Source organism: Coffea arabica, chromosome 7e (genome assembly GCF_036785885.1).
Source record: "Coffea arabica cultivar ET-39 chromosome 7e, Coffea Arabica ET-39 HiFi, whole genome shotgun sequence".
Taxonomy (NCBI): Eukaryota; Viridiplantae; Streptophyta; class Magnoliopsida; order Gentianales; family Rubiaceae; genus Coffea; species Coffea arabica.
This window is the reverse complement of record NC_092323.1, coordinates 4,742,007-4,757,399: the sequence shown is the minus strand read 5'-3', so window position 1 is coordinate 4,757,399 and position 15,393 is coordinate 4,742,007. Positions and strand designations below refer to the sequence as shown.

The 15,393-nt window shown below is 44.9% G+C and overlaps 4 protein-coding genes across 4 annotated transcripts; 3 read left to right on the top strand and 1 right to left on the bottom strand.

Moving 5' to 3' along the window:
- The first annotated feature begins 521 nt into the window (after positions 1 to 521).
- LOC113702289 (uncharacterized) lies at positions 522 to 3,870 on the top strand. The gene is made up of 6 exons (XM_027223418.2): positions 522 to 960; positions 1,054 to 1,176; positions 2,038 to 2,226; positions 2,346 to 2,427; positions 3,200 to 3,264; positions 3,374 to 3,870. Exons 1-6 carry the CDS (start codon positions 670 to 672, stop codon positions 3,674 to 3,676), a joined length of 1,053 nt encoding a protein of 350 aa, XP_027079219.1. The 5' UTR covers positions 522 to 669; the 3' UTR covers positions 3,677 to 3,870.
- An 856-nt stretch (positions 3,871 to 4,726) lies between these two features.
- LOC113700977 (protein trichome birefringence-like 19) lies at positions 4,727 to 6,439 on the top strand. Its single transcript, XM_027221405.2, has 2 exons — positions 4,727 to 5,351; positions 5,488 to 6,439. The coding sequence occupies exons 1-2, from the start codon at positions 4,863 to 4,865 to the stop codon at positions 6,247 to 6,249; spliced, it is 1,251 nt and encodes a 416-aa protein (XP_027077206.1). The 5' UTR covers positions 4,727 to 4,862; the 3' UTR covers positions 6,250 to 6,439.
- A 27-nt stretch (positions 6,440 to 6,466) lies between these two features.
- Positions 6,467 to 9,062, bottom strand: LOC113700976 (glucan endo-1,3-beta-D-glucosidase-like). The gene has a single exon (XM_027221404.2). It carries the CDS (start codon positions 8,922 to 8,924, stop codon positions 6,717 to 6,719), a length of 2,208 nt encoding a protein of 735 aa, XP_027077205.1. The 5' UTR covers positions 8,925 to 9,062; the 3' UTR covers positions 6,467 to 6,716.
- A 1,912-nt stretch (positions 9,063 to 10,974) lies between these two features.
- On the top strand, positions 10,975 to 13,911 carry LOC140011083 (uncharacterized). The gene has a single exon (XM_072059222.1). The coding sequence runs from the start codon at positions 10,975 to 10,977 to the stop codon at positions 13,909 to 13,911; it is 2,937 nt and encodes a 978-aa protein (XP_071915323.1).
- Positions 13,912 to 15,393: the final 1,482 nt, after the last annotated feature.

Below are 15,393 nucleotides of genomic sequence, written 5' to 3'. Positions count from 1 at the left end.
CTAAAAACTGGGGGTGAACTATGATCTCCGTAGGGAGGGATTAGAGTAAAGGAAAATCATTTAAAAGGTATCTCACATTTTGTTAAATGAATTTTTTGTTTTTTACTTTTAAAATAATAAGTTTATGTTTCTTATAAAATTAAATTGGTTAAATTTAGTTTCAACCTAAATTTTTTGTCACTTTTTACTTTGAATCTAGCAAGTGACCCTTACATGGTCATTTTTTAAAGTATAAAAAAATTAGATCCTATTTGTAATTAAACAAATTATTTGATTTATGTTCATTATTATCCCTATAGATTTGATGAAGCCATAATTCATTTTTCCTTCAAAGTGAGATTTGACCCTATTCATATTTATTTTTGCTATTAAAAATGGAATTTAATTTATTTGTGCATAAAAATGATTGCATGTAAGTGATTGAAAAAAAATGGGATTCATTGGTGATTTCCAGTTGAAAAGTGATCGAAAATTTAGTACTAAAATTTAGAAGGGAGGTAAAATTAATATTTTAAGAGTCAAAAGATGAAAAAATTCAATATGAAATGTGAGACGTTTTGAACTATTTTGTCAGTCAGCTGATTTCTAATTTCTAAACCTCATCCTCGCCATCCGTCGTAATCCGATACAATCAAAATCCATCGGCGATCGGGAAGGAGACACGAAAACATGGCGGGATTGTTAGCATGGGCGGCGGACGTGGTCGGAGCTGGAGGGCATGACAACGGGGAAGACGACAATGCTGATTCAATCCCTTTAATTTTCACTCCGGAACAGCTTACTTATGTCCAAGAATTGGACCGAAAAGCCTCTTCTCTCCGCCGTTCCATTCAAGATCTACGGCTTGGATTGCCCCCACCGGACATCTCTCAACGCCTCCCCCACCTCCATGCCCACTCCCTAGCCTCTAACGCTGCCCTCGCCCTTCAGTTAAACGCCCACTCCACCACTAAAGAACAGGTTCATGCTTGTTTATGCTATTTTTGTGGGTGGATTTTGCCGAATAATAAATAGTAGGTCAAAATCTGAATTTTCTTTCTGGGGTGAATGCAGGTGCAATTAAGAGAATTTACTTTGCAAGAAGAAAATGCTGAGTATGAAAAGACTATAGAAAATTGCGAGAATAAGATACGGGAGAGGTTTCAGGAAGCAGATTTGCTTCAGAATAAGCTGAAGGTGAGAACTACGTTTTCAAGCTGGCATTTTATGCCCATTCCATCTATATTCATTTCGAAGCTGGCATGAAAATGGAGAATTATAATTCTTTTCTTATAATGGGCAAATTTGTTACTATTAATTTTCATTCTGAACTTGTTGTAACAACATTTTGTTATATGGAGAGTCTCTTTTTTTTTTTTTTTGGTTTGGGTTTTCTTGGCGGTTTTTTTAGTTTATGTCCAGGGAAGGAGGGTGTAGTTGCAGGTTGCTGTTGAAATCTAGCTATTGTTGCGTGAGTTTCATCGGGTAATGGACTTGCGCAATATTTACTTTTGTTGCTTGAGTTGAAGGTGCGTCAGGTGCCAGTTAATGTGTGCTTGTGGGTGTCTCTTTAACATGTCAAGTAGGGGCGATCATGATTTGTCTCTGTTCTGCTTTTAGCCTCAAAGTATACGTTCGAGGGAACAACGTTCGGTCTTAAAGTTGCGACACTACTACTATGACTAAGCAAATGTGTCTGTTTAACATGTCAAGTAGGGGTGATCATGATTTTTCTCTGTTCTGCTTTGTAGCTCAAAATATACATTAGTGGGAAGAAGGTTAGTCTTAAAGTTGCAACACTGGTACTATGACTAAGCAAATCTTGATAACAAGTCATAACTAAATTCGCACAGCCAGGCCCTTTTGTTATATCGTCCTCATTATGAGCATTGATATGAATGTCTGGGTTCTGTTTGAACAAAAAAGTTTTGGCACCTAATCATGTTCAGACAGTTAATTATATCTGTGGCTCAATGCCTGAAATGGGTTATTCCTGGTTTGCTCACAGATAAATCCTTTCCCCTTTTTTTTCCTTTTCTTTCCAAAAATGATTTGCAGGAATTGGACTCAACTGAAAAGAACCTGGAATTTGAGTTACAAAGTTTGCAAGCTGCAGTTATTGCCAGTCAGTTTGAGCGGTCCAGTGAATCATCTGTAGAAACCAACAGGCTGGATGAAGATGAAGAAGCTGCAGAAGATGCAAAATCTGCGCTACTGGATAAGTTGGAGAACAAGAAAAATGAACTAGTTTGTTCTTGCTTTCCTTCCTAGAATGGCCTTTCTTTTATTTATTTTTTTTTAAGCTATATGATTTTACAGACTTCTGAAATCACAATATTGGTCACTGTATAAGAGTATCTTTTTAGGCTTCATTTGAAGAAATCGTTCAAGACTTGGAGAAAAAGTGGGCCAAGGTACAAGAAAATGCAGCTAAGCGACCTTCTCCAGGTATGGAACACTCAGAATATTTGGGATCATTCAACTACTCCAGTCTTAAATGCAGAATGTCAGAATATTTGGTCTTATATGAATCTTTTCATATTTCCATGTATGTTAGTGCTTATAGGGCTCATGAAGCTTTGCATTTATAGGGTACACTATCACCTCAGTGTTGAAGCTTTCCCTGTAAAGGTGTGAGCATTGTAAACAGCAGAGGTGAACAAAATATGTTAGAGGAGGTTATTATGATAATATGTTGTTTCTGTATGTACTGCTTCACCTTTTCCAGATGATATTAGTTTTAGTCTTTTTGTGCTTGATTCATTGAGTTCTCTACCTGATCTTGTTTTTATTGCTTGTTCTCTGGCTTAAGTTGTTGGTAATGTTCACTGTACCAGCATAATATTAGCTTAAGGCATGATAGGTTAATGAATATTGTACGAAGTCCTTTATCATTTTCACTTCTCAGACTGTTGTTGTACCGACTTAACATTATTGAAATGTACCTACTTGATTAAACTGGAGCCACTTGTGAGCACCCTTAGAGTGAGTGTCAAAGGGGAGGAATTATTTATATGTTCATTTCTTTGCATTCCTTGCGCACTATTTGCTGCTTCTGGTCTGAAATTAACAACTTAAGAATCATAGACTAAAGTTGTATGGTCTTGAGTTTTTGCTATCATATTTTAATAGGTTCATGAAAATTTGGGAGCTGTTGTTAACTATCTTTTGTGTCATTCTACTGAACAAACTATATTGAACTTGATATGGTTTACTTCAGCTCAGCGGGAGAAAATGTTGGATAAACAACTTCATAGCCTTATTGAGCAGCTCGAGGTGAAACAGGTGAGGTTTTATGCTCTGGGAATACTGCAAAGCTTGCTATTTGTCACCTTTGCTTGTTCGCATGTGACTATGAGAGGAAATGGTTAGTTGTATTTTGCTTTTCTTTTAGGCCCAGGCAGAACGCCTTGTGAGTGAAATTCATCTAAACGAAATGGAGTTGGAAAGACTAAATGCATTATCAAGGAGCCTTGAGACCAGCGGTGCTGATGTAAATAATACAGCAAGAAATAGATTTGGCAGAATTGGTTCTGGCAAGGGACCTGCTGCTTCAGATTATATAGTTGATCCCCATCACAAGCCTCAAATTGGCGGGCGCACAGAGACTTTGCAGAGATTAATGCTGCTCAGGTCGGCATTCGTGGTTTATGTTTTAGCTCTACACATCTTGGTTTTCATTAGGCTGGCATTCTGAGTGTGTTTGTGCCTTGCCTATTGATGTTGTAAAGTATTCCGTAGTTAGCTTCCCTTCTGTAGATTTCCAGGTTGTTACACTTATAATTGTCTCGTATATTGGAGAAGTTGTATTCAGACCTTGATTCATATGCTACAAACCAAACGGATATGAATTATTGGAGCAGAACGCAGTCAGTCTGCTTTATATGTTTATTGACGTCCCTCCTGTTCATCACTCTTTGTGAAACCAGAAGTTGGAGGGAGAGGAAAAGGACAAGCAGCCCACAAATGTTTCTAATTTACTTGGAAGAAATACTCGAGATTAACTCTGTGCCTCGTTTATGGTAGAATTTGAGAAATTAGAAAGCATCCCTCTTTTTTTTATTTTATTTTAATCTTTTGATATTTCTCCATCACTTGAGGCCCGAGTCATGGAATATGGACCCGACCTGCGGGCCGGCGGGCTTTGTCGGTGCAAAACCAATTAAGCCAAGGAAGCCCGGTCGCTGACGCTATCAATGCTCCGCATTTGGTAATTCCCAGTATCAGCAGGGTCCAATGTGTCGGTGTTTAGTTGAAAACAATTGAAAGGCTATCCTTGGTAGTCGTGGACGCGGTCAAGTTAAACCATACAGAAGTTTCTCAAACTTCGCCCTCTGGCGCAAATGCCAACCGGTTATTTCCTCCAAGTAGTCGGTACTCGGTAATTACTTGGTTCAGATGGAAAGGAATTTTGATGTTACTCCGGCGGGTGGACGGTGCCAATTGATAACTAAAGTCAAAGAAAAAGGGGTAGAGAAAACCGAGTGATTATTTAAAGTTATTACTTAGCTGTTTCATTTTGTTAGAAGCAACCTACTTGTACAAGAATATATAAATGCGAAAAAGGGTAATAATTATAGTAATCAGAATGGCATGTTATAGTTGCTGATAATTAAATCAAGCAAAAAATTGGAACATGCAAAGCATTTTTATTACCATAATTCTTCCTAAAAAAAAAAAAAGAAAGAATTTCCATGATTCCATTACATTTTTATTGACGACTTTAGGGCAAGTTTTCACCGGTTGAGCTGGCACTCCTGTGACCTATCTAATCACTAGGAAAATAGTTCCTTGGACACCAAAATCACGGGGCCGTTCTGCATACGAAGTACGGAGGACCCCGGGATTATCTCTGAAGGAAATCATTGCATCCAGCTACAGGAATGAAGCCTCGAATCACTGCTGCACTTGCCAGCCCATGTCCTGATAATCCCAAGCCTTTGATTTTGTTCATCTCATCATCTCTTCTCCTCACCACTCTTTTCTGCTTGTATAACTACTCATTTTCCCCAGGGCAGCAGGGGGTTATTGTTTACTACAGTTTATTGCCTTCCAGCGGAAATGTTGGTAATTCTACCGGCACAAGTTCAAAGGGCCATTGCAATTTATTTTCTGGAGACTGGGTTCCCTACGCCGAAGGGCCTTACTATACAAATGCCACTAACTGTGAGATGGATGATCGGCAAAACTGCATGAAATTCGGCCGGCCGGACACGGAATTTATGAAGTGGAGGTGGAAGCCTTACGAATGCGGGCTGCCCTTATTTGATGCAACCGAGTTTTTGGAACTCATGAGAGGAAAATCCATGGCCTTCATCGGTGATTCCCTCGCTAGGAACCAGCTGCAATCGTTGCTCTGCATGTTAGCCAGTGTAAGTGCTGCCGATCTCGACTGTTTGTTCTTATTTCCTCGTACTTGGTGCGTGTGGGTGGGGAGGGTTTGGGGGGAAATCAATAATTGCCTACTTCTGTTGCTGTAACTACCACATTGTATAATCCTTCCTCCAGGTAGCCGATCCCACTATAGTAGCACATGCCCCATTTGCGAAAATTAGGCTGTGGTTCTATGCAGAATACAATTTCACATTAGCATTTTACTGGTCCTTCCATCTGGTTAGATCAGAAGATGCCGAAGTCAACGTCAACCTCACTAGGATGAATGTCTACTTGGATGAGGTTGATGAGACCTGGGCAACTCAAGTCGAGAATTTCAATTTTCTGATTATCTCCTCTGGACAGTGGTTCCTTAGGCCACTCATGTACTATGAAAAGGGAAAGCTTGTAGGTTGTTACCTCTGCAAAAAACAAAACATCACAGACCTTGATGTATTCTACGGCTACAAAATGGCCTTCAGAACATCGTTTAGGACGCTGCTGAATCTAGAGAAATTTAAAGGGATTACGTTCCTGAGGACGTTTACGCCGTCCCATTATGAGAATGGATATTGGAATGAAGGTGGGACTTGTTCCAGAACAAGGCCAACTCCAAAACATGAAATGAAGTTGAGTGACTACTTTTCGGAGCTTCATTCAACTCAAGTAGCAGAGTTAACAGCTGCAGAGACAGAAGCGAGGAAAACTAGGGGACCCAAGTTTAGGATGCTAGAAGTCACTGAAATGATGACGCTGAGGCCGGATGGTCACCCAAGTCACTATGGACATCCGGCTAGTGCAAATATCAAGAACCCGGATTGTGCCCATTGGTGCCTTCCTGGCCCCATTGATACATGGAACGAGGCCTTACTTCAAATGCTGAAGACCGAAGGGTAGGGTAGTAGTGATCCAAGCAGCATGGACAAATTCTTGAATCTCCACAGTCTAGGAGCATAAAAAAAATGAGACCTTTGCAGTTGTCGTGTCTTGCTAAAGAGGGGCATTTGCAGTTGTAACTTGTTACTAGTACAAAGTTGGGTTTGTTTATTTGCAGATAAATTATTTTATTGGTGTATGATTCCTAAAATGAATATTGTACACACTGGAGAAGCAATTACAATTCACAAAGAGCATAATAATTCCCAAACAGAATGATTTCTACATGCAGATCAAGTCTAGTCTCCCTTTTGCTTCACAAGGATCAAGATCAAATGAACACGCATTCTCCTTCTATAAAGCGAAGATATAAACTCTCAGTAACGATCGGGTGAGGTACAAATTCTTTAGTTCGGATTTTTATTGGTACACATAATATCATGTTGGAGTCGTCTTATTATACTTATCAGCTCACTGGATTCACGAATTCAGTGATGATAGTGACTATACCAGCACAATTTGCCTCCTCTTTCATGCATCTCTTCTCCATCATCTCTACTGTGAATCCACCATAAAAGATTTGTAAGAGAGTTCCCATCATCATACCCAGTCAGTTGCTTGATCTTAGCCAAAGCACCTTCTCTGTCATAAATCCCTTCCAAGGCATAGACAAACCCCTTCCACCCTTCTCCAACCCCTTCCCTTGCCAAAGCTGGCAACGTCCATTCCACGAGCTCTTTGGCATACTCAACATCCGAGAACAAAATCTCGGTTATAGGTAACAGAGGCAGCTCCTGAATTCCCAGCCTACACTCCCGCCATTCGGGTGGAGCAAACCAAAGTCCACTGTCCCTTTTGTTAGCCCACAAGACGCCAACCACTCTGTTCTCTCTAGTAAATTCGTCTCCATATAGAGCGTCGTTCTCTCTCACATGCCACCATGTTTGCGCTGACTGAATCTCTAGAGCTGCAATAGTTGATCCAATGGCAACAAGATGGGTGTCTCCATAGGCCAACCCCATCAAAGCCGCTGAATAGTATGCATTTACAGCCTCGCTTGTGCTTTCCTGATTCCTTCCATCTGCAAACTCTGTTAATCCTCCAGCCCAAGAATGCAATAACCACAAGTCAAAACACCTCAGACGTGGATAACTAGAATCTGCTCTCCTGCTTAAATTCATGAAGTCTGCCATCATTGAGTAAGCCTGGGGCCTATACTTCTTCCCCCAAAAAGGATCAATCTTTGCAAGCACAGAAATTGCATAAATGAAATAGCCTAGATGATAATGGTGGTCATTGTAAATTCCAAACCCAAAATCAGCCCCAGAATCCAATGATCCTTGTTTAGTCACAATTCCACCCCATTTTGGATCATATAAGAACCCGTTTGCCCCAAATGTGCCATCTAACCAAGGCTCAATGGTATCCTTCAAGAACTTTTTAATAGCTGGAACCACATCAAGGTAAGACACTTCTTCGGCAATCACTGCAAATCTTGCGGCTCTAGCAATCAATTTACCATAGAAATAAGATGAAGTAGTGGATATGGAAGTTGTACTAAGGGCCTCCACATCCTTGATAAGAGCATTAACTATTTCTTCTTGCGTTTCCTCCCGAACACCTTTTATCGAATGCCAATTTACAGAGATAGGATCACTTTTCAGAAACCATGAATCTCCAACAACGCCTACCAGCTCACCATCGATGCTGTTGTACTTAAAATTATTTAAGACAGTGAGAAAGCAATCTCCACTTGAAAGAAGCTTAAGATGGAGAGGATGTGCAAGCATTAGCAAATCTCCCCATCCTCTCTTCTCCCATTTGTACTCCAAACAAAATGGCCTATTGAAAATAGCATCACCAGACAGTGGATAACAAGAACTGAATCGATCAAGAATCGCTTCCGATCTTGAATCAGAATCTGGCAATGCAGCAATCCTTATAATCCCAGTAAACACACCAGAAGTAATACTAGATATGTCATGAGTCAAGCTTATGGGTGAAGAAGCATACAATAGCCAAGTCTGATTGTTATTGAGCTTGATGGTGTACTTGGTGAGGGATGCATTAGAAGAAAAGCCAATAATAGCGTGGATGGTTGAAATTGAGAGCGCAACATTGCCCATAACGTTGCAAGTCAAGAATGGACTGCCCCTCACAAGAAAGAACCTTAAATTGCTCGAAGGATGATCCAACGTGACACTGAGGTCACTGAAGGAAGATATGATGTGGGTGGCATTAGGGTTGGGATTGTTCAAAGTAGAAATGGTGAGATCCGCATTAAAGATCTGGTAAATGAAAGCAGAGTTGTGGGATTGAGATGGGTAACAGACGGTGAGGGCAGAGACTGCAGATTTAATGAGATAAGGATGGATGTATTCAGGTTGATCACCGTTCTTGAGGACGAAATTCTGAAAGAAAGAATTCGTGGGAAGTGGGGAGGAGAGGAGGTTGGGTGAGAAGAAGGTGGAGGGATCAGGGAGAACTACAGATTGGGATTGAGGGAAGAGGAACGGTTGTGTGTGTTTCCTCTTGGGTGGTGACATGGTGGGAGATTGAGGTGGAGAAGGAGAAGCAGGCGATGGTGGGGCTGGCTCTGGTTCTGTTGGGGGAGGAGGAGGAGGGGTTTTTCTACCCTTTTTCTTGAAGGGCTTTGTGATCGCAGTCACGACCTTTCGTCTGACTTTCTTCAGCATAGGTTAAAGCTTAACCGCGTTAATTTAGTTGCTGGCAACTTGGTCAATTGCCACTCTGGCGGATAACAATAATAATTAGTACCTTGACTTTCACTAACCGGCCCAATAGAGGAGATCGGGTGGAAACTGAAACGCCGGGAGTTTAGATTAAAATAGTCAACTCTCACCCCAGAGGCGGGTGTTTGGCTGTCGGCTCATGGCTGAGGTGTTTTTGCTTGCACCAGGATTCAGATCGACGAGAAGAGGAGGGGATGATGATGATGATGATGATGATGATGATTGGATTGGATTCCTTTTTGGAGGTTACGTTGTTTACTTTACTTGTGACAAGGGAAGGGTGACAATTGCAAGATAATTTATGTAAGACCTGACTTCCGCACGTTGCAAGCAAGGCATTGTTCATTGCCAGTGGGGCCTTTGAATGATTGAGAAGAAAGAAAGAAATGATCCGTTACCAGTATTCGGACTCAACTTCTTTGTTTTTTTGGTCAATTGACAGTTTCTACGCCACTCCTATTTTATATTTTAATCTATCCAAGAAAGGGCTCAATTAGATCAAGAAAATACGAGAACTAAATCATTGTCAGACCAAATAAATGTACTACGTACCCTGTTTGAATATGAAAAGGTCACGTATGAGTGGTAAATGATAGGAGACAATGGTCGAAATCTTGATTTCATCTTTGCACTAAATGAAAGGAGCCAAAGGCTGTTGATTCCAGTATTCGGACTTTGCTTGCACAGGATTTCTGGAATATAGTAGGCTCTTGGTAATGCCTTTCGTTTTCTCTCTGAGCTTGTCCCTTTCTTTATCCTTGGACTAGTAAACGCGTGTTACTAAAGGATAAGCAGCAAATTATTGCTGTACATCTGCATGAAAGAAGGAGAGTAACGACAAAACTAATCAGATGGAGCATGGTCATTTGTTTTTGTAGGCTCTTGCAATGAAGATGGCGTCGAAATTGCAAGCTGCCGATTGAATATAGCGAGAATGGAATATTCAAAGATCAATCAATTGATGAAAGCTGAACAGCTAAATGATTTACTATTTCAATTGTCACACGTCGGTTGTCCATCCAATGCAGTTTATCAGTACGAAATCGATTCGTCTAAAATACAATTCACATTTTCTTGTTTGTTTTGTTGGTAAATTTCATTCTTTGCATAGACCATAGATCTACAATGATAGGCTAGTGCCTCAGAGATCACCCACTTGAAGGACAACATGCGAAAATATAATCCATCCGAGGATTATCCATTTTACGTGACCAGTCTACTCTGTAAATTGAAAAGCAGCACAAAAAAAAAAGGACCAATTTAGAGGATTATCTGAATAAGGTTTCCTCTGTTTCCGATGCAAAAAAAAAAAAAGCGAAGTACATCTTTTAATTTCAAGAGAAACGAAGCATGAAGATAGTGAGGAGGGTATTTCCAGTTCGGCAGAGCTGGGGTCCCGCCCTATGTCTCTTAGGCTCCGACCACCTCGGCCGTTCGCCATCGCGTTAGGACTTCGGCTTAATTACAGCCTCGGCTAAGGTTTTCCTTTACTTAGCCGAAGTCAATTATGGTGACCAGACAACCGGAGTTGTGAAACATGACCTCTGACACCTCTGATACCTCTGACATTTCTGGCAAAGCTGCTCTGACACGCGCCGACTGACACAGCTGTCCCGGCGCACCTTTCTGCAGAGTCCATTGAGTCACTTTGATACGCTGACTCTGCCAGATCTCTAGGGACCTGTGCAAGCAGTCCCTCTCTCCTGTCCATCCTCTATAAATACTCAAGACTTCTACTGAGAGGGGGACGGCCAAATTTCGGGTAAAGGCATACTAGTCTTCTCTATACTCATTACTACTTCATTCCCGAACTGACTTAAGCTTCGGAGTTACACCGGGGACTATAGTCCCTCTTACAATTTGAGCAGGTGACCTCGTCTGAGTCAACCACCTAGGATCAGAGGTCTTCTCCAGCTCGGGTGATCCACTCCAGCAGGACAAAAACGACTTCTTCAATTGGCGCCGTCTGTGGGAAGCGCGAGAATACCAAAATATGAAGCCTACGCGTTCTAAGAGCAGGAGGGCTCTCACCATTGGTGCTGAGCAAAGCAATGCAGCCCAACCGGAAGATATTTCAGAAGGGCAGGAGCCCCCAAGGACTCAGCCCGCAAACGAAGAGGCCATAACGCGTATGGCCGAGTTTGTAACCGAGAATCCCAACATCTTTGAGGAGTTGGGGAGATATTTAAAGAGGCAAGGCAAGCAGAAGGCTGAGTCCTCTAAAAGAAAATCAGATGGGTCTCCCGAAGGTTCATCTGACGAAGAATCTGATGGAAGGCGCCTAAGCCGAAGTGCCTCAAAGTGGGCACTTTCTAAGGCCACTTCTAAGGTAGCTTCCATGACCAAGGCATTTTCCCGAGGACTCCTAGGCCGACGACCCGAGGAGGAACCTCGGCCCCTGGGAATACCCGGGGTGAATTATATGAGGGCCCCGCCCTTCACTGATGACATTAACGAGGAAAGGCTTCCTCCAAACTTCAAGCTTCCCTCTATACCATCTTATGACGGCCGAGGTGATCCCGAGGATCACATCCACGCCTTCATCTCGGCTTTCCGTTTATATTGCATCCCTGACCCAATCATATGCCGAGCTTTTCCAGTGTTCCTCCAGGGCACTGCTCGAAAATGGTTCTGGGGATTAGAACCTAGGAGCATCTCCACCCTGGGGGAACTGGTGGAAAGATTCCTCCATCGATTCATCTCCTCCCGACCTACGACCAGGACCTCGGCTTATCTGCTGAATATGCAGCAAAACCCGGGGGAGTCACTTCGGTCGTACGTCCAGAGGTTCCATGAGGAAAGCGTACAAATACCTAAGCCCAATGAGCAAGTCACTATTGCTGCATTCACTCATGGGCTTGTATCTGGAGTGTTCAACACGGGGATCCACAAGAAGTATTCCCGCACACTCCACGAACTGTGGTTGAAGGTCGAAAAGGGCATACAGGCCGAGGACCTCAATCGCATGAAGAAAGAAGTACAAGCTGCTCGCCCAAGGGCCGACCCCCGAAAAGGGAAGGAGCTTGGCCGAGGTGAAGCTGGGACTGGAAGCGGTTTCCAGAGTCCCGGCCGAGATCGTCGTAGTGTGTTCGACAGGATCTCTAAGGGGAAGTCGCCCATCCCAGAGTCCGCACTGACTCCCCTGAACACCTCCCGATCCCGCGTGCTGTCTGTAATGGAACAAAACAACCTCGGAAAGGCCCCTCCCAAAATGTGGGGCAGCAAAGACAAGAGGAACTCGAACCTCTACTGTCTGTATCACCGGGACATCGGACATGAAACAGAGGAATGCAACGATCTCAAAAAGGAGATTGAGAACCTCATCCGACAAGGCCACCTCAAGCAGTTCATTCGCCGAAGTGGAGGTCATTCGCGTGATGAGAATCGACGCGATAAGCGGGGTGACCAACGCCGTGATGAGAGGCGGACGTCAAGAAGCAGTTGCCGACCTCCCGAGGATCCTAGGGAGCCGAAAAGGCCACCCGGAGATGGATCCTCAGGTCAAAGACTGGGATATGGGCCAAATATTGCCGGAGTCATTAACACCATTGCCGGCGGTCCGACGGGAGGAGATAGCCAGAACTCCCGGAAGAGGACCTACAGACAAGCCAACCCGGACCAGGCCGAGGCCAATTCTCGCCTATCCGAAGTGATCACTTACGGGCCTAGTGACCCCGTCCCGGCCGCCTCCAGCAGTCATGAAGCCTTGGTGATTGAAATCCTCACCAATAACTACATCGTGAAAAAGGTTTACATTGACCCGAGAAGTTCAGTGGACGTCATGTACCTCCGCACCTTTGAAAGCTTTAAACTGGCCAGGGGGTGCATGACCCCGGTAAGGACCCCTCTTGTTGGGTTCGGGGGACACATTGTGCACCCCGAAGGGATGGTGGCTCTGACAGTAACTGTAGGGCGTCACCCCCGCTGCAGAACCATCCCCGTCAACTTCGTAGTAGTCAAGGCTGACTCCCCGTACAACTTACTCCTCGGCCGGCCTACACTCAATGCTTTGCGGGCAGTGTACTCCACCTATCACTTAAGCTTCAAGTTTCTTACTCCAGCGGGAGTGGCCGAAGTCAGCAGCGACGTCTGCGCTGCCCGAGAATGTTACCTCGCCACTCTACAAGCAACCTCCCCATCAACCTCCGGGGCAAGGCCTGAGAAGAGGTCAAATATCCTCTCGATAGATAGCATTGATCCTCAGCGAGCTGAGAAGATCCCAAGGCTGGAAACTGGGGATGAGGTGGAAGAACTCCCTCTGGACCCCACGAAGCCTGATCAGACAGTTCGCGTTGGTACCCGACTGCCCGATCCTGTTAAAAGAGGTATGGTAGACCTCCTAAGAAGGTACCGGGACGTCTTCGCCTGGGCCGCGGAGGAGGTTCAAGGAGTTCCACATCACCTCATGATACATGAGCTGAATGTCGATCCCCAAATCCGCCCGGTCAAACAAAAACGAAGGCACCTCGGCCCTGAACGCAGCCGAGCTGTTGGCGAAGAAGTGGATAAGCTCCTCCCCGCAAAGATCATCCGGGAGGTCCAATATCCGACCTGGTTATCCAACCCGGTCATGGTGAAGAAGGACACCGGGGCCTGGAGAATGTGCGTCGACTTCACCGACCTCAACAAGGCTTGCCCCAAGGATTGTTACCCATTGCCTAAGGTCGACACCTTGGTGGACTCGACAATGGGATATGAAGTCCTCTGCTTTTTTGACGCCTTTAAAGGGTACCACCAGATCGGGATGAGTCCGGAGGATCAAGAAAAGACCGCCTTCTATACGGACAAAGGCACATACTGTTACACCACCATGCCTTTCGGACTAAAGAACGCCGGGGCCACGTATCAACGCTTGGTCAACCAAGCTTTTAAATCTCAGATCGGCCGAACTGTCGAGGCCTATGTGGATGACATCCTCCTCAAAAGCTAGACAACTTCAGCATTTCTTGCCGACCTGAAGGAAGTCCTGGAAGTCCTTCGGGAGACCCGAATGATGTTGAACCCCAAGAAATGTGTCCTCGGGGTCACTTCGGGAAAGTTCCTAGGCTACCTCGTCTTCAGGCGGGGTATTGAAGCAAATCCAGACAAGGTGAGGGCCATCCAATAAATGTCCTCACCACGGTGTGTCCGAGACGTCCAGAGACTGACAGGGCGGCTGGCCGCCTTGAACCGGTTCTTATCGCAGTCAGCCTCCAAGGCACTGCCATTTTTCAAAGTCCTCAAGAAAGCTGACAAATTTTCCTGGACGGAAGAGTGCCAACAGGCGTTTGAACAGTTAAAAGATTACCTCAACCACCTCCCAACACTCACCTCACCTCGCCCAGGGGACAAGTTATTCTTGTACTTATCCGCTGCAGCTGAAGCTGTGAGTGCCGTACTGATAAGGGAGGGGGGTGTCCAAACGCCCGTTTATTATGTCAGCCGAGTCCTCCGAGGTCCTGAGACCAGGTACACTCAGGCGGAGAAACTTGTGCTGGCCTTAATTCACGCAGCTCGTAGGCTTAAGCCGTACTTCTTGGCTCATCACGTCTGTCTACGGACAGATCAACCACTTCGGCAGGTCCTGTCGCGACCGGAGGCCTCTGGACGCCTCACCAAGTGGGCCATCGAGCTGGGAGAGTACGACTTATCTTATGAGCCCCGCACAGCAATTAAAGCCCAGGTTCTCGCAGATTTTCTGGCCGAGCTTACCTTTGAGGAAGTGAGTGAGACCATCCCGGCTACCACCCAGACTGTCACCCCGTCCACCTCCGAGCCCCAGCGATGGACCTTGCATGTGGATGGCTCATCCAATAGCGAGGGTAGCGGAGCCGGTTTGCTCCTTGAAGATCCCCAAAGGGAAATTTGCTCGTACGCCTTGAGGTTCGATTTTGCCGCTTCCAACAACGAAACCGAATACGAAGCCGTCATTGCCGGTCTGCAAATAGCTCGTAAGCTCGGGGCCGCGCATATCATGGTCTATAGCGACTCCCAACTCGTCGTGTGCCAAATACTAGGCGAATACGAGGCCAGGGAAGAGGTGATGCAGCGTTACCTCTCCAAGGTACTCCAGCTGGCCACACATTTCGAGTCTTTTGAAATCCAAAGAATACCGCGGTCACAAAACCGAAGGGCTGACGCCCTCTCCCGGCTTGCTTCCACCTCTTTCTCCGATCTGAACAAGACGGTCCTCGTAGAAGTTCTAGCCGAGCCGGGATATTTAGCTGAGGTCGTGTACCCCGTTTACCCTGGGGACACATGGATGGGGCCCTTGACTCGATATCTCAGTCGGGGTGAGCTCCCCGAAAACCGAGCTGAATCGCGAAAGCTTCAGCGAAAAGCAGCTCGGTACACTCTCCGGCAGGGCCTCCTGTACAAGAGGTCCTACCTCGGCCCCTGGTTACGGTGTATCACCCCGGAAGAAGGCGAGAGG

What these genes read in the sequence shown, in the direction of transcription:
- LOC113702289 (XM_027223418.2), top strand. Translation starts at nt 670, where the DNA reads ATGGCGGGATTGTTAGCATGGGCGGCGGACGTGGTCGGAGCTGGAGGG. An exon ending in TGCTTCAGAATAAGCTGAAG is followed by an intron (nt 1,177 to 2,037) that starts GTGAGAACTACG and finishes AATGATTTGCAG; the next exon opens with GAATTGGACTCAACTGAAAA. An exon ending in AGCTAAGCGACCTTCTCCAG is followed by an intron (nt 2,428 to 3,199) that starts GTATGGAACACT and finishes GGTTTACTTCAG; the next exon opens with CTCAGCGGGAGAAAATGTTG.
- LOC113700977 (XM_027221405.2), top strand. Translation starts at nt 4,863, where the DNA reads ATGAAGCCTCGAATCACTGCTGCACTTGCCAGCCCATGTCCTGATAAT. An exon ending in TGCTCTGCATGTTAGCCAGT is followed by an intron (nt 5,352 to 5,487) that starts GTAAGTGCTGCC and finishes TCCTTCCTCCAG; the next exon opens with GTAGCCGATCCCACTATAGT.
- LOC113700976 (XM_027221404.2), bottom strand. Translation starts at nt 8,924, where the DNA reads ATGCTGAAGAAAGTCAGACGAAAGGTCGTGACTGCGATCACAAAGCCC.
- LOC140011083 (XM_072059222.1), top strand. Translation starts at nt 10,975, where the DNA reads ATGAAGCCTACGCGTTCTAAGAGCAGGAGGGCTCTCACCATTGGTGCT.